A 17575-nucleotide genomic window follows, 5' to 3' on the forward strand; every position below is an offset into this window, starting at 1 on the left:
AGGTGGGCCTAGTCTGTGGTGAGAGACCCTGCAGAGCAGCGCTCCGGTTTTTCTTTTCTGTGTAGTGCATTTCCTGGGGCCCAGGGAAGGTGCTTGTGGACCTTGTACACAAGTGCTGACCTAAGTCCCATCTCCACGGAGGGAGGGTTCTTGGCAAGGGTGCCATTGGTTTCCTGTGTAAGCGAGACTTTCTGGAAGCCCTTCAGTGTTCATCTGAGTGACGCTTGGTGGGAGCCAAGAGGAGTAGACCTAACCTTGCCCCAGGAAACTCAGACTGGACATGAGACTGTACACAGACCCTGGGGCTTTCTGAGAAGAATGGCTGTGGGCCCTCTTTTCCAGGATAGTCCTGACCCAAAGCCCCAGCTCCAGGCTTGGGGATGTGACTTGGCCCCGGGAGAACTGAGCAGGAGAGAAGCTGGGCGAGAAAGGGCAGTGGTAGGTGCATGGGTGCCAGCCAGTCATCTGGCTATTGGACCTGGAGTTGGCAACAGGCCTACTCTGGACTCCGGCCCCTGCTTGAGACAAAACGCAGGGCCCTTCCTGCTCAGTGTGTGGGTCGGGAAGGCCAACAGGCTCTGGGTGCTGGCTGGACTGGGCCAGGACGGGGCTGCCAAGAACGCAGATTCCACAAGGGCAGGGTTTCCACGCTTTTCTTCACTGCTGGATCCCCGCTTCCTAGAATGGGGCCAAGCCTCTCCAGGAGTAGATGTTGACTAAATAAAAGGAGGAGTCTTAGCACTCCAAGATGAAAGCTACAGACCCTGGGCTCTTCCCCATCCCCACCCCCAGCCCTCAGGGGACCGACCACCTTTTCTTCTCTTTGGCTCAGGCCCTCCCTCTGCTGGGCAGTTCTTTGGTCTCCCAAGCAAGGAAAGGGTGTGGAGGTGCCAGCCGGGTGGGCATGCTGTGGGTTAAAGCCTCGCAAAACAACAGTGTAGTTAATCTTTCTAATTTATTTTCCTTTTAGACCATGGGAAGTCTGTAGGCAGCAGCTGTTACCCAATTAAAATACAGATTAATATAAAAACAGTTTCTGGAATATAAAATAGAGTGGCTGTGTCCTTACACTTCCTTAAAATACCACCTAATAATGACTTGATGAACTACAGAAACCCACCTAGAGGAACTCAGCGTTCTTAAAATGAAAATTTCTTCCCTAAAAGGTGTGTATTACCATTCCATGTAAGTCGCTATGAGAAAATAACCTTCCCTCTTAGAGCCAGGGGTTTCTGTGAGTTGGGTATTTGGTATTCATTAAATGCAATTATAGTTTAATTGGAGTTTAATCCCCACCCCCCCCCCCACACTTAAAAAAAAAAGTTTCCAAGCAGGCCTGAGATGCTACTCTGTCTGGAAGTGGCTGGGGGCATGTTGGCCACCATGCTTTCCAGCTGGGCCCACGTCTGTGCAGGGGGCCTCCTGCTGCAAGCCTTCCAGGCAGCCTAACTAGTCTGCGCTTGAGGGGTATTTTCCACTTCAAAACAAAACAAAGCAACAAGCTGGTTTGAACCTAGGCCTGACCTGGGGGGAGCCGAAGCCCTTGAGTCAGAAATTCTCTAGACTAGGTTCGTAGGCTTTTTTGTCTGCTAAAGGTGCCTGTTTCCTGCTTGGCTAGCCGGTATTGAGGGCCCAGGTATGCGGGGTGAAGGGTGGATGCCTGGGGGGCTCCCCGGCCCATTGCTGGTTTCAGAGGGGGAAGTGCTGGACACCGGCGCTCAGAGAAGGGGTGGACTTGGAACCAAGTGTGCTGGTCCCATGTGAGCATTCCCCGAGTTCTGCAGGAACTTCTGAGAAGCTTGGAGGTGAATTCACTGTAATTCCGGGGGAGTTATTGAGCCTATTGAATTCAGAAGACACATAAAACCAAATTTTCTGCAAAATGAAAACTGAAACAGGTCTGAGACCCACCCCGTGGTCGGTATGTGGATGTGTACCCCCATCTTGGGGCAGGAAGTTGTGGGGCAACTTGATTCCCAAGGCTTCTGTCAGGTTCGGAGCCTACAGCTGTGCAGGTCAGAGTCTTTTACGGTAGAAGGAGAAAAACAGAAAGGAAAGGATCCAGTCCAGCTTGGAGTCCCTGCGCCCTGGTTTTCCACCCATCGGCTCTTTCTCTTTTCTTTCAGCTCACCGGGATTATTCAAGCCATGGTGGATGGTCAGCCAAGCCTGCAGCAAGTGCTGGAGGTAGGTTGAGTGACCTTTAATTCCTGACCTCTGACCCCTTCCTGCTGCCTTCCTTGCCTTCCTCTCCCTCCCCTCTTGAGAACGTAGCCCTGTAATTTGACTATGATTATGGCTTGATTAGAATAACATTTGCTGTCACATCAGTGACATGCTGTTGAGAGTATTGAACCATTGATCTGTCATCTCCAGCTGTTCCCGTCAGGGTTACTGACGAGATGTCCGAGTGCCACCGGGGGTTGGTGGAGGCCCCTCCAGCTCCCGGCCTGTGGCTGTGCTGGCTGGCGGCTCCGGCGGCTCGGGCAGCCCGCGCTGGGCGGCTGGGAGTAGGGGAGCCAAGCTGCAGCACTGCGGGCTGGCCCCGGGGACTGGAGGTGTTTTTGTTTAGCTTTAGTGTTGGCTTCCTGTGGCATGTGAGCACTTCATTAACTCACGCAGAACTCCCCATCGATGGCTTTTGTTTGCTGTCAGCTCCTCCAGGAGGTGCGGCCGGCCCGCCTGCCCCACTGCAGCTTGCCGCTGGATGCATCGTGCCTGTCAGGGGTGCAGAGGCAGCGCTGGGTAATGATTCCTAATCAGAATAATTACAACAATTGCCTATGTGAGGAAAATCAAATTAAAGGCTTTAGAACCCTTGGCAGAGACCACACTTCTGGGATGTTCTCCTCCGGGAGCTGGAAAAGGTTAAGACGCTGCTGCTTGTGCTCCAGCCTGAGGGAGTCAGGAAGCGGTGCTTGGCCTCAGCTCATCTCCCACCCCCGCGGGCCTGGGGTTTTCAGAGAGGGAGAAAGGTCCCCCTCCCACTCCCTTCTCTAGCGGGAGAAGAGAAGAGAAAAAGCCTGTGGATCTCCTTAGGTGCTTTATTTATCTTTAAGAGCAATAAACCCAAAGCTCAGCCCCTATATCACAGGAGAGAGCGGAGTGTCTGGGAGGATAGCAGAGCACATCTGCCTCGGAGGTAGTCCACCTGGAGGGAGCAGGGTGGTGGAGAGGGAGAAAGATCTCTTTCTTGAGCCTAGAGGCCTGTCCCATGGGAGAGAGAAATGCAGACTGAATTTCCTGGGGCTCCTCAGGATGGAACTAGGGCCAGAGAGAGAGGCCTAGGCTCACCCAGTGGCCAAGTACGTTCCCTGTCCCAGGGAGTATGCAGGCCCAGGCTCTGTGGCTGGTCAGGCTCTTGTGGGGTTGGGAGAAGATGGGCTCTGAGGTGTCTCCCAGCCCCGCTGAGCCTCTTTTTTGGGTGGGGAGATTCACCCTATGACTAAGGGGGGTCCTCAGCCTGGACTGCTCCCTCCAGGCCCAGACTCAAGGAGAAAGAGGGGACCCTTCCTTCCCTATCTCCCAGCCAGCATCCCAGAGCGAGGCTAAGGGGGCAGGCAGCTTTTCCCTGGAGTGTCTCTGGCTGGGATCCCGGGAGGAAGATGCTTATTCTGGGCCAGCACCAAACCAGCGCTGTCGAGGTTATGGTTTTCTCCACAGTGGCGCTGGTTGAGGGGGAGATTGTTCTTCAGAAGGCTTCCTCCTGCTGACCCCAGGCCAGCTCTGGAGCAGGATGCTCAGAGGATTCTGAGTCTCACCCAGGAAGCTACTTTCTGCTATTTCAGCATACTTTGGGGGTGAAGAGGGGGAGATTCCTGGCATTGGCCTAGATAGGAAGTCTCCGGGAGGACAAGGAGACCAGACTGGGCTCTACTCTTTTCCATTAGCCTTGAGTCGGTTATAGAGCTGAAGAGTTAGTTCTTGTCCTAAGCAAGGCCCTGAGCAGATGGCCAGTTAGATGTTTGCCTGACACATTTGTTCTAAGCAGGGCTCAGTCTGCATTCCTCTAGACCTTCAATAGCCAGGAGGGCTGGCTGATTGGGGCTTGTCTTGGTGGTCCCTCCAACCCTTTATCCATTCAAACAGGAAGGGAAGGAAAAGGACAGGCCTGATTACAAAAGTATCACTTTCCTGGACAGGCTCGTGGCAGAAGCTGCTCACTAAATATCTGCTGCATGAGTGAATGGCCTCGGCCCTAAGCTTCGGAGGAGCAGTAAGTGCTTCTCATGGTGAAGCCCTGGTCTTGCTGGGCATTTCCTCCTGACAGTCCTGTCCTGTCCTGTCCTGTCCTGCTCTCTTTTCCAGGACCACTTGCAGGAATTGGGGCGTTGGGGAGCCCCCTAGCAGGTGGGGCACTTACCTTGGGGATTTAAGGCCAGTGAACTGGAGCGAGATTAGCTGACTTAGGGACCTTCAGGTTTGCCTTACCTCTTTTCTTATGTAAAGTCTGCCTTATTTTCTTTAGGTGACCCTGGGGAAAGGATGCATGTGTGCGTGCATGTGTGTGTGTGTCGTGCAAGGGTTTGGGCCAGAGTGACTGGGGAGACAAACCATTCAGCAGTGGAAGGTCCAGAATTTAGCTGCTGGGGAGACCCTCGGGCTGAGGAGGATTCTCTGGTGTGAAGAGGGTCTGCAGAGTCCGGTACTGAGGAGTGGCCCTGATGTCCCAGGAGATAGGGCTGCTGTGGTCGTGGACCTAGATGGGATCCTTGGCCCTTTTCCAGGACTGCTTCGGCATGGGTCAGGCCTCCCGAATCTCTGCGGTTCCAGGGAGCCCAGGATTACCATGGGCTCTCCATTACCTGCTGGGCACACAAGGCCCTTCACAATCTGGCCTAACCTAGTCCCCCAGCCTCAGTTCCTGCCCTACCTTTCAATCACAGCGGACTCCAGTCACATTATTTCTTACTCACATTTTAATCAAGAAGACACTGTGCTGGGTTAGGGATTAAGACGGTGAATAAGACAGCTAAGAGTCCCCGCCTTTGTGATGCTGATAGTATGGTGGGGAAGGCAGACATTAAACAGACAGTTGCTAATCAGATACAAAATGTCTGTGTCTAAGCCTTTGCCTCTGCCTGGAGTGTCCTTTCCTGTGTTCCGTGCTGTCAAGCAAACTCTTAGTTTTGTCATCAAGCCCTTAGTTCAGTCATCTTTATGAAGCCTTTCTGACTCCTTTCCCTGTAAAAGGTGAGGCTAGCCTCTGCCTCTTCTTGGTCTGATGGCATCCTGGGTACTTCTCCATTGCTGCCTCTATTATATTGTATTAAGATGATCTGTCTTTCTCCCCTTCCCAGCCTACTGTCTATTTTTAGGTAGGCACTTAATACATTATCACATATAATTCTCAAAACAACCCTGTAAGGTTAGTCATCCTACCTCGTTTTATAGATGACGGAAACTGAAGTTCAGAGGGGTTATATGACTTTTAAATGACTTCCCATCAGTGACACAGCCAGGATATGGAAGAGCCAAGGTTAGAACCCAGATGTGTCTGACTTTCAATCCCACGTTTCTAACGACTACGCAATATAGCCTTTAAAAATAATTCTCCTGTGTGAGTGGAACGGCAGTGTGATCTGCCGCACTCTTGCCCCATGCCTAGGATCTTCTGAAAAATAGGCAATGCTTCATGAATTCTTTATGATAATTTTCTCGGTATATACTGATTTTAGTATTTGTACTTCCAGTGTGAGGCAAATAATAAAATGGATCAAACGGATGAAGGGGAAGAAAGACTTAAAGTGTGTTTAGGATTAGTTTCTTTCCCTGTCTAGGAATTGAGCTCAGCCTTCAGAAGATTCCGCTGAATTTGAATCCCCAACCAGGAGAGGAGAAATACAAAGTCTGGGGCCAGTTTATGAGCTTCTAGCGACTGGAGCAGGCAGTGCTATCCCAGTTGTCAAGATGGGTCTATAGCCCGGCAGAGGAGCCTCTTCTGCTAGACTCATGGTGAAAATTAACTTCACCTTCATTTGGGGAATAACCAAATTAATAAATTTGGTTAGTAGACATTTGGTGGGAGGCTGGAATGAATAAATGAGCGAATGAACCTATGGATTGGAGTTCCCTGCATGGGGCCTCCTCCCAGCCTGTTCTCGTGGCCCAGGACAGCCTGTGAGTGTGCTAGGCTGTGCCTTTGTTTGAGGACCAAAGGTATGTGGACTGACCTACTGGGATCTGTCCTTATCCTGTCCAGGGTGGGCTGCCAGGCACCGGGGGAGTGGAGGGGCCCCTGCCCCCCACCACTTGGGCTTGTGGGATCTGCCTGCAGGGATTGTCCTGCAAGGGCCTCCAAAGTTCTGAGTCAAGACAGAGACCCCAGAGTGGAGGGATAAGATTACAATTTTCTCCTGCTCTGATTACAAGCAGCTTATCTGCGTTTCACTGTGTGGCTCTTCACAGACTCAGGGAAAAAAAAAGGAAAATCTCATCTGTTCTTGTTGTGTACTTTTCAGAGGGTCGATGAGTGGATGGCGAAGGAAGGCCTCTTAGATCCAAACGTCAAGTCAATTTTTGTCACCTGTGGAGACTGGGACTTAAAAGTCATGTGAGTATGAGCAGGACTCCTTTGCTGGCAGGGCTTGGAATATGCGGGACTAGGTTTTGCCTTTCTTAGGCTCAGATGTCCAAGCCTCAGGGCACCTGGGTCGGGGAGTCCCTGGATTTTGGGGTCAGCAGGGCAAGACAAGGGCTGAGAGCCCTGCCTTCTGCCTCTAGAACCAGGAGTGGACAGGCCAAGTACCCTGCTAGTACTGCTAGTACTGCTAGTACTGCTGTTGCCTTCTTGCTTTTGCCAGGGCAGCCCATCCTGTTGTGGAGCTACATGTTATTGCCCTGAAAAGAAGGAGGTAAAAGAGGGTCTTAAATTTTCTTCTAAACCAAATACATAGTATTTACTGTTCTAAATGCTTTGGAAATAGTAAGTCATTTACTAACCCTAGGGATTCTTGTTATTCTTATTTTATAGATGAAGACCTTAAGGCACAGAGAAGTTAAGTAACTTGCCCAAGAACACACAGAGCCAGAATTCAAACGCAGGCAACCTGGCTCCAGGGTCCATTCTCTTAACCATTATACTAGGCTAGGCTCTTATCTGGGATACGAGGCCCTGACGGTCCCACGGAGAGCCCATTATGAGGATGAGACAGGGATGCTTCTAGGAAGCTGCCCAGGTCACCAGCCTCCTCTTTCCTCCTTTGTCGCCACTGCTTTTTCTCCTTTGTCTCCTGATCCTGCCCCAGTTATGGAAGACAGAACTGGTTCCTCTGCTGGGTTGACACTTCTGCCTCTTGGCTGTCCTCCTGGATACCTGGCTTCAGAGAGCCCCCAAGGAACTAAAGCGGGGTAGAGGTAGTGGGGCACTGTTTGCTGAGGATTGATAGAATCGATACCTCTGTGTTCTTTGTGACTGAAGGTGGCAGCAAGCACTCTGTGTGTGTGTGTGTGTGTGTGTGTGTGTGTGTGTGTGAGCGTGTGTGAGCTTTTGAACATAGGGTAGGGTATTGGCCGGGGTGGGGAGTCGTGGCTCTAGAGTGACATTTCCTACAAATTCAGGCATTACTTTCTCACCAAGATCCTTTTTATGCCTTTTGGATGCTGGGCATTGAGGTGAAGTTCTGCACCCAGGTGGCTGTCAGCCTGCTATTGGACCCAACCCTCTAGGTGAGGCGGGAGGAAGGGCAGGCCTGGATCACATAAGCGCCTGTGCACCTGTCTCCCTCAGCCCTTAGGTCGTGTGCATGCTGACTGCACACCACAGGCTCCGGAGCTCCCGTTGACGCTCGTTGTCAGGGAAATTACAGTGGCTGGGCCTGGAGGCAGAGCTGAGTCGGGGGAGGGTTCCGCGGAGAAGGTGAGGAGGAGGAAGGCTGTTGTTGCTCTTTTATGGCATCCTGGGCAGCTTTGAGCGCTCGAAGTGGGAAGGGGCTTACGAGGAGCTCCAGCACAGGAGAAGCTGTCTGGGGTGGGGCAGGGCTCAGGCTGACACCCAGAGTTCTGGGGCTCATGTGGCCCAGACCAGAGGCCCAGTTTCTCCAGGTAGCCTTCTGAGACTCCCACTCTCCCAGTGGCTTTCTCTCTTTGATGTGTTCGTGTCCCAAACATCCAGTTTCAGCATCTTCTGTGATGGCTGTGAGTGGTGTGTACTTGTACGTGTATATGAAAGCTTTCCTGTGCGTGATGTTGGGGACCATCTGGTCGGTTTCTGCATGAGAAGGAGAGGAGATGCCATCTTCCTTGGGTCTGGCCTGTGCTGGCCTACAGCACCGGTTCAGGCCTTGGCACGGTAGGCCCTGGACAGATTTTGGTGACTCGGGAGGCTGCTTTGCATCTTCATGAGAACTGGCGTAATCAAGAAGAGGGATAGGGTTGGGGAATCAAATCACACATGAAAGGAAATCAGATGTTAATGAGCACATACTATATTTCACTCAGTCCTCCTAACTGCCTTCTCGGGTAGGAGGTGGTGTCTCCCTTTTATAGATGAAAAAAACAAAGCACAATTAAAAACTGAGGCTCAAATTGGCAGACTCAGAGGTAGGCAGAATTGAATTCTTGAGGCCACATAGCTTCCAAGAGAGATGATTCTGGTGGACTTTGGTGGCTGGTTTGGGTCTGGCTCGGGAAGGCCAGTGAAGCTCTGAAAGCCAGTGAGCAGGGAGGTGGCAGGTGGCAGGTGGCTGGGGGAGGAGACCTCTGTGCCTGCCTTTTAGAAGCAGGACCCCACATAACTGCTGGGAAGCCTCTTAATTAAATGTGTAACAAAATAAAAACAGCCAGAGAGGAAATCTAAGTAGTGCTGCGTGACGGTGCACAGCTTTTCCATGTTCCTGGAGCCTCTCGTCAGATGGCTGTCGTCAGAACAGCCACTTTCTCACACGCCTGGTAAAGCCTGCTGATGAGCCTGACAAGGGTGGTGTTAAACTGACACCCACAACTTGTTAGTATGTGGCTCACTTCTTATTTTGACATCCATTTTCAGATTTAACTAAGTCTAAGGAACTCGGCAAATATTTTCATTTCCCACTCTAGTCTCTCAGAGCCATGGTTCCCTCTCGTTGCTGTCCTTCCCCTCTCTCCCAGCCCCCCTCTCCCTCCAACCAGCTTCACATCACTTTTTTTTTTCCACATCAGTTTTGTTGGAGAGGGCCTGATTAGTGAGGCACTGAGAAATGGGGACTGAAGTGGCAGCGGAAATCCCACTGGAGAAAAGAAATCTGCTCCCATCCTGACAAAATTGTTTTGTGTCCATCTTTGGTCAGTCTGAATGGGTTGACACTCCGGTTTACGTGGGCTTTGATGCTATCATCACAGATCCCGCTACGGTGGGTTTTAATTTAGGGGGTGCAGATTTAATTTTCCTTCTAAACCTGTTTAAGAAACGACACTCGTGGTTTTGGCTCTTGGTCAGCTTGCCTTTCCTACCTGACCTACCTTTCCTTTGCCTTACCTGGTGTTTCGTGAAGCTCCTTGTAGAGTTTAGCGTTCTTTCACCAATTTTCTCTCTTTCCACGTACCCAGGCTCTCTGTATTGTCTCTGTGAAGGGCTTCCACCTTCGGCATGGTGGGAGGATAGGGCGGATGCAGAGTGAGGAGTGACACCGGCACAGGTGCTGCCCTTGAGGAACTCAGCTTTTCACCTGTAGCTTGGAGACCTGTGTTTACCAGCTGAATAGCACAGGTAGCTGAGAAGCTAGACCAAAGGCTTTTCCAGTGGCCTGTGGGTCTGAGATCAGGAGGACTGGGGTGTGGGCTGGGAGTGGGGGACAAGGAAGAGCTGATATGAGGGTGGACCTGGTCCTCGGTGCCGTCTGGGAGGGGGCCCTCTGGAGGAGAGGGGCAGGATCAGCAGACACCGCTGTGGGGAGGCAGGGCCCAGGGGTCTGCTCAAGGTCTGCTGAGAGGGTCCTCCTCCCCCTCCCCCTCAGCTTTGGAATAGCGAGTTTTCCTGCCATTGGAGGTCGACTGTGTGAATGCGGGCCTGGCATTTGACTTGAGTTGTTTTCCTTGCTTTCCTTGTGAGGTGTGCATACTACACCCCTCTGTTGGTGAAAGTCTGGAGATCAAGAGATACTTGCTCAGCATTTAACATTATTTTGTGTGAGACCATCTGAACTAATTTTGCAACAAAAAACTCAGCCACCTGGGTAGGAAGCTTTCTGAAAAAAGAATGATAATTTATTAGAGTGCCAATTGGGGGAAAGCACTTAGTACTATGCTGTCCAGCCAAAGGAAATGAGATCTATTCCAATTACTTCAATACTCTGACATGAAGTTTTTTGTGTTATTTTGTTCTTTATTCATCATGAAGAAGACCAGTCAGGAGGCAGGTGGAAGCATCTGTGTGAAAGTCACACCTGAATTCACTCTTTTTTTTTTCAGATGACTGAACCCTTTCTAGACTGCATAGGTTTCCCTTCTTGTTGTTTCAAGTACAAACAAACATGATGTCTCTGATTGAAAAAAAAAAAAAGACACTTGCTCATATTACCCTACTCACTGCTTGATTTGGGGGCATGCACTCAATGGGGACTACTGAGGGTCATGCAGCCAAGACTGTGGAAGAGCAGAGACTGCTGTCACCTGGAGTGAAGTCCCATGGCGGTGGAAACACCCACCTGGGGAGCACTGTGGGGCAGGGACTGTCTCGTGGGGCGTGTAGATGAAGGCTGAAATGCTGAGCCAGTGACATGCTTGATGGGGGTCAGTCTGGGCCCTCTTGGCATCATTCAGCAAAGCTGACCACTTCATCCTTCTTGAAGCACTCTTCATTTCTACTTACGTCTCCTGTTTCTCTGACTTTTCCTTCACAGTCCTTTTGGCAGATTCTTCTTTCCTTTTTTCTTAAATTTGGTGTTTCTTAAATATTGGTATTTCTTTGACCTCTCTCCTAGCTGTCTTTTCTTTTTATTTGACACACTCACACTTATCAGGGTGATCTAATCTATTCCCCAGCTTCAGTTATCCTCTGTATGCTGTCTTCTCATTTTTCCTCCATCTGAGAAGTGGGAACTGACGTGGCAGCAGTGATCCCACTGGAGAAAAGGAATCGGCTCCATCTGCCATCTGAACTCCAAGCCTTCATATCCAGCCCCTGTTCTCTCTCTTACCTAGATATACACCGACCCCTTAAAGCTCAGGTGTTACTCTTCTCCCAACACCTTGTCCTCCACCATTCTCTTAAATAATGATTGACTGGTACCATCTACTCAGTAGTTATGTCAGAAACCTGAGAACCACCCTTGGTTCCTCCCTTTAGCCATAACAAATTAATTGCCAAATCCTATTGATCCTTTGTCCCAGAGGTTTCTCGGAGTCTTTGCCTTCTTTCCAAACCCACTACCACTGCCCTAGTTCAGGTCACCATATTCTTCTTGGATTCCTACGAAAGTCTTCTTTCTCACTGGTCTCTCTGACTGTCTTGCTTCTTCTGTTCCTTTCTCCTAATTGTAGCAGATTACATCACACCCGCTTAGCAGCCTTCAAGGCTTCCCCTTGCCCTCCAGGCAAAGTCACACTGTTTATTGGAGCTTTCAAGGCTCTTGTTTATTTCTCTTGCCTCATCTCTTGATGCTCTCTATGTATTCAGTCCCCACCCCAGCCAGGTGCTCTAACTGGCCGATTCCTAAGGATCCCTCCTAACAGCTTTCTCCAGGTGCCTTCCTGTGTGTTCTTGGAGCACATGTGCTTATTGATACATGAAAGTGTGCTGTAGCTGCCTCAACTTGTCTGTCTCTTTCCCTAGATTGTGGGCACCCTTACAACCCTAGGACAATGCTTGACATGTAGTAGTTGTTCAATAAATGTGTGTTGAATAAATGACAACTAAGTTATGGAGTGGGCCTGTGGAATACCCTGCTCAGGAAGAATGGCAGAGGGTCATAGTGGGTAGGTTCAGGGAGAATGGAATGGAAGAGGAAACCTCGGGCCCTCCTGTACCAGCCTGAGTGTGAGGGGTTAGAGGACCATTCTGCTAGTGCCAAGAAGCTCCTGGGTTGCCCCTGCCAGCACTGGGTGTTGGGCCCTCCACGGTGGGTACTGGGTGAGATGGCGTAGGGGGGCCTGGGCGAGGGAGGAGGAGTTTGGTCCTAGGTGCAGTGTGAAGGGCTTTCTCTGAGACATTTGTGCCGCCAGGACTGAGGGCTGGGACTGCTCTGGGAAAGTTACGTCAGGTAATAAAGATGGCCAGCCCTTACTGAGCACTTACCACATCCCAGGAGTCCTGCTGTGCTGTTTATACATTAATCTCATTTAAACCTTACTACAATCCAATGAAAGAAATTATTTTAGTAACTTTTTATTTTAACAAATGAGGAAACTGGGGCCCAGAGAGGTAAGTAATTTGTCGAGGGCACACAACCAATTTGTGGCAGGGATTTGAACTCTAGAAGCCGTGCGTTTGACCTCTCTGCCATCTGACCGTCTGCTTCTGTCTTCCTTCATGGCCCATGGCTTTGTGGTTGGTGGGAACGCCCTTCCTCCTCTCCTTTGTTCGCAACTGAGTGGCAGAGCCTTGGGATGTTCTCTGACACCCTCGGCTTCTGGTACCTGGTCTGGTGTTGGCGGAGGTCTGGACTGTTACGATCATTTTGCTTTCGGGACGTGGTTGGCCAGGAGGTGTGGTGGGGAATGACTTGGGGCTGTCTGAGAGCCTCTTTGCTGAGCTACAGATGAATGAATCCTCAGATCTGTTTTAAGGAAACCACTGCCAATATCACTTTGGACACCTCTGTCCTGTAGTATGTTTGGAAGCACGTGGGGGCATCTCATCATGTCTTTAAGCTCATGAAAACGCGTCTCTTGTCCATGGGTTTGCCAGTTGGTCTCAGCACTGAGCTGTATCACCGTTGATTAGCAGCCTGCTGGGGGAAGGGGCTTGAGTAAGAACTCCCTGGCAGTCCTGACTTGTCTCATTTCGTGATACTTTTATCTGTCATTGCAAGCGCTTGGGCTCCCCTCGTGAACTAATTAAGTTTGCATGTGTTTAGACACATTGCCAAATAGGGCTTAGCACAGCAGAACTGAGCTACATCTCTTTCTGAGTAGGGAAGGAAGGGTACATGAATGCTCCACCACGAGGACCGGGAGAAGTGTGGGTGACATGGAGCCAGTGTGTACAGATGGTAAGCATTCTGCCCTGGCCTCCTCGGGACACAGCAGGCCTTCAAAGCAACCTTCTGACTAGCTGGCAGCAGCAGGTGAGGGCCCACCCTCCAGCTCTCTTAGTGAATTGGCATTCTAAGAGGGCTGAGGATGGAAAGAGGGCGGGCTCTGAGTAGGATTCTTCTCCCAAGCACAAGCAAAACTGAACATCAAGTTTAGTGGGATTTGCAGGGGGAGTTTGTAGGCCTGTGTGCTCTTTGCTGCCAGCCTGAACCTACCCAGCTCTGTGGCCTAAAACCACTTGTGTGGCTAGCGGAGTTCAGGGTGGCCTTCTTTCCAGGTCTGTGAGAAGTACATTGGAAACGTGGACCACTGAAGGCTGCACTTTCTTTTTTGCCTTGAAGACCCCAGACCACCCTGCACGGTCTGATGAACCCTGTGAAGTGGCGCCAGGGGGAGGGAAGGAGAGTCATATTGCACAGGATCTCCCCACCCTGGACGTAGGGTTCAGCCTAATGGATGACCACAGTGAGGTGATGGCTGCCAGCATGTTTCCATGTCAGACTGATGCCTGCGTTTTACCTAGCGCTGGGTAGCCTGAGGTCTGAGATGTCCCGTGGCATCCTGCGCACACAGCAGCAGGCGCGGGGCCTTACCATGTTGTGGAGTCCTCCTCTGAGGTAGGGAGTGAGGGTATTTCCTACAGAAAGCAGGAGAAACAGCTGTCTGCCATGGTCAGGGCCTCGGTCCCATAGCTGTGAGGCCAGTGGGTCAGCTTCCTGGCCATGAAGAGGCTCTCAGTGGACGAGATCAGCTCAGAGTCAGGGCAGGCTCCCAGTGCACACAAAGTGTGTGCGGGCGGGGTGGGGAGAGGGTTCTGGAGGTTGTATAGGAATTCTGGGCCTTTGAGCTGCAGCCTAAGCCCAGAGAGAACGAGAACCAGACCTTCTGCCCTCCCTTCAGCTTCCCTAGAGCCCTCTCGTCAGCAGAGGTACATGGGGTTAGCCCCAAGAAGGCAGCTTGCGTTGATGGGGTCATGTTTCAGCTGCAGCTAATCCAAGTCACTCGATATAAATCTCTCCCTGCTGCCTCTCCCCTCCCTCCCATCCCCAACCCACAGACAGGGAAATGAGTCCTGGCCCTCGCCCTGAATACATCATGGCAGGCCTGCCTCTAATGAGAGAGGGCCATTCATTGTGGGGTGAAGCTCCCTGCAGAGCCTGGGATGCCATTAATTAAAGGAGAGCCACCTGAAGCCAGTGGTGCGGCGCAGCCTGCCACGCTCAGATGGAGCGGTGGTGGGGTAGCCTCGTTAGCCTGACAGCTCCTTGAGCCCCGAGTTCCTGGGCGCAGAGGAGCGAGGGGTGCCCCGCCTCCACCTGAGAGCTCACGGCCTCTGGGGCCAGCCTCCTCGCAGATGCAGGAGGGCCCCCTCCTGCACCTGTCCTGGGGCCTGGACCTGGCAGGAAAGGGGTGCCTGATGGCAGGCTTGGCTGGAGATTGTCCATTTCCTTTGGGCAGGCCTCAGGGCAAAAGCAGGCTTCTTTGGAGCCCGAGCAGGCTCCTGGCTCCCGGCTCCCGGTCTGCGCTCCCTTCCTGCTCTTCTCCATGTGGTCCTGGAGCTGCAGGTCAGTGGGTGGCGCAGCCTGAGGCCTTCCTTCAAAGCCTGAGTCGGGGGAAGCTGGTGTGCCCTGGGACAACCTTGGGCCTGCAGGGGCACTCGGGGAGAGAGAAGTCCTGTCGTTGGGTCTGCGAGCACGGGCTGTCACAGGCAGACAGAGCCTCTGGTGTTCCACTTTCTGGACGTTTCTAGGCTGAAGGGTGGGGCCCCAGTGGCAGCCTCATCTCCTCACCCCCTGGAAGGTGTCAGAGGGTCTAAAGCACTTTAGTGATTATAGGAATCCCTGGGATGGAAGTTTTGCTCAGTTAAAACCCTGATAAAAGATGGAGATGTTTATGTAGTGACTGACCAGGCGTTGAGATGTTTATGGTGGTGGGAGCCTCCTGCTTCAGCCTGCTGTGGAGATGCTCACTAGATGGCTCTTTACTGTTTAATTGGTCCTGAGGTGAGTGTTGCCGCCTGGTTTCTGGTCCCCGGTCTGATAGGTGGAGTGCCCCTTGACCATCCATGAGGCTCTTACTGCCTCTTCCTTGCTGGCAGGAGGGGCTGTAGGCAATCGGACCTTGACCATCGCCCAGAGTTGGGGTAGCTCAGCCAGTCTCCACCTGGCTTGTCAGGAAGACAAATTGGTTTTATGTTTGTGGCTCTTCTGGGCAGTGTCTGGAAGTCTGGTTCTACGCTGCATGGGAGAATATGACAGGCTGCTTCAGAGAGCCTCAGAACCAGCAGGGCATGGCTTGCCCAGGGGCGCCAGCTCTGCTTCCCTGGAGCTCACGTGGTCTGGAGTAGAGGCCACATGCGGCCTCCCGCCAGGTCATGATGTCCTCCACCTAAGACTCGGGCTGCACTGCTTTGTGTTTTGAACATTTTTGGACCTTCCCAGGCCTTGGCCATTTGTTTGGGCTTCTCTTTCCTCTGGCAAATAGAGAGTGAAGGCTGGAGGGTTTGTGTCCTGAACTCCAGGGAGAAAGAGCCCCTGTTGATGCTGGAAACTATTTTCCTTTGGGTGAGATATTTTTGTGTTTCTTTTGAACATTCTTTGTGTGACTCTTGAGACCCAGCTTTTTCAACAAATTTATCTTTTTCGAAATGGAGGTATGAAATAGGTGCAGTAGGGTGCATACAGTATACAAACGAGAAATGGACAGCTCAGTATATTGTTATACAAGGATACATCTGTGTGATCACCACCCAGATCAAGACGAAGAACCTTTTCCGTCATCCCAGGAAGTTCCCTTGTGCCCTTTCCCAGTCAGTAATGCCCTCCTTCTGCCAGGTAACCACTACTCTGACTTCTGTTACTTTTGGATCATTTGCCTCTTACTAACTTTCGTATAAATGGAATCAAACAAGATGTACTCTTTTGAGTCGGACTTCCTTTGCTCGACATAGCATATGAGAGATTCATCCGTGTTGTTGTATGTATCGGTAGTTTAGCCTTTTTATTGCTGGGTAGGATTCCACTGTATTACTGTACTGCAGTTTATGTGTTCCCTTTCTGTTGGACTACATACCTTCTTTAGTCTTTCAGTTTATGTTTGTCGAATAAGTATGTGAATATTCAATCTGATACGAGCATCTCCCTAGACCTATCAGCTTGTCCTAATTTCCCTCATCCTTTAAACCCTAATTCCAGTCCTTCAGACATATGGTCTTCCCTGTCTCTTGTGGAATCTGCACTAGCCTCCCTCTTTTCTAAACCCCTGTGATAGAGGGAGGCTGACCCCAGGCCTGTGGAAGTGGCCTTTGAGCCCTAGTGACCCATTTTATTATTCTTTCAGCAGATGTTTATTGAATGCCCGTTATATGTTTTACACTGTCCCAGGTATTGAGAATTGAGCAGTGAACAAAGAGAGAAAACTTCCAAAATATCCTGTCTTCGTGGGGTTTACATTTCAGTGCATGCAACCAGCCTTGCCCTCTGTCTTTTGGACCCTGATACCAGAAGAATCTTAGTCTTGCCTAGGCTCCTCTGTCTCCTGGGATTTTGTAGGAGCTTGGTGGCAGTGGCTCTTGCCACCTTGACAGGGCCTCTCCAGGGCTTTCTTGGGCTTTCGTCTCCCTTCTCTGCTGCTGCTGCTTGGCAGTGAAAGGGTTTTTCAAGATTGGTCCTTCCTTCCACTATCCAGGAGTCTGATTCCCTCTGTGAGAGGAGAGAATTAATCTCCAACTTTCCATGCCTGTAAGGTGAGTGACCTCTGTTTTGTCAGCGCTTGCCAATCTGTCCTCTAATTCCCAGCCAGGGTAATGGAGACATGACTTTGTGCTAAAGCAAACCACCAGCTCTCCTAGTGCGGATTCTGTCCCGATCCAGGCAGCTCAGAGAGGATCTCCTCACAGGTGCTCAGGCACCTGGGGGCTACAGAGGTGCTGGTACCTGAGCAGCTTTGGTCTTGAACGGTGATTGGCAGATTCAAGGAGGGAAGATGCCCTGCCATCGTATACTCCCTAACCACCATCCATGCCAGTGGGGCGGCTGCTTCTGAAATAGGTTTCTATCCTCAGGCTCCTAAGAGCACATGAGAGGCTGTGAACACCCCAGTGAGGAGGAAGGGTCAGGAAACAGGGGTCTTGGAAGGTGAAGGCCAGGGAACTCAAGACTGCAGCTGGCACAGTGGCCCGCGCCTGAATGATCTGTGGACTCTGGGGGCTTAGTTCTGTCGCCCTTTGGGAAGGGCGCCTGCGAGCGGGTGGGATAAATTCTCAGTGTCCCTGGCTAATGGGTGACACGCCTCAGACTTGATAGTTCTGTAAAACTGTTTCTTCCAAAGCCTGCAAGGATGTTGGTTTGGGGAAGAAAGCCAGCCAGCCCAGAGAATCCCGGGAGCCTGACAGGCCTTTTTCTCTG

At 51.3% G+C, this 17575-nt stretch overlaps 2 protein-coding genes across 14 annotated transcripts in view; both read left to right on the forward strand.

The window, feature by feature from the left end:
- The window catches only part of TMEM53 (transmembrane protein 53), a 447568-nt gene that overhangs the window by 334142 nt on the left and 95851 nt on the right, over nucleotides 1–17575 (forward strand). The gene's annotated exons all lie outside the window — the stretch shown is intronic.
- The window catches only part of ERI3 (ERI1 exoribonuclease family member 3), a 129185-nt gene that overhangs the window by 37713 nt on the left and 73897 nt on the right, over nucleotides 1–17575 (forward strand). For all 8 annotated transcript variants that reach the window (XM_060140239.1, XM_060140237.1, XM_060140243.1 and 5 more), the window contains 2 exons: nucleotides 2127–2186; nucleotides 6461–6552. In XM_060140239.1, the coding sequence (XP_059996222.1) occupies nucleotides 2127–2186; nucleotides 6461–6552 (152 nt within the window). The remainder of the gene's footprint in view (nucleotides 1–2126; nucleotides 2187–6460; nucleotides 6553–17575) is intronic.

Source organism: Lagenorhynchus albirostris, chromosome 2, assembly GCF_949774975.1.
Source record: "Lagenorhynchus albirostris chromosome 2, mLagAlb1.1, whole genome shotgun sequence".
NCBI lineage: Eukaryota > Metazoa > Chordata > Mammalia > Artiodactyla > Delphinidae > Lagenorhynchus > Lagenorhynchus albirostris.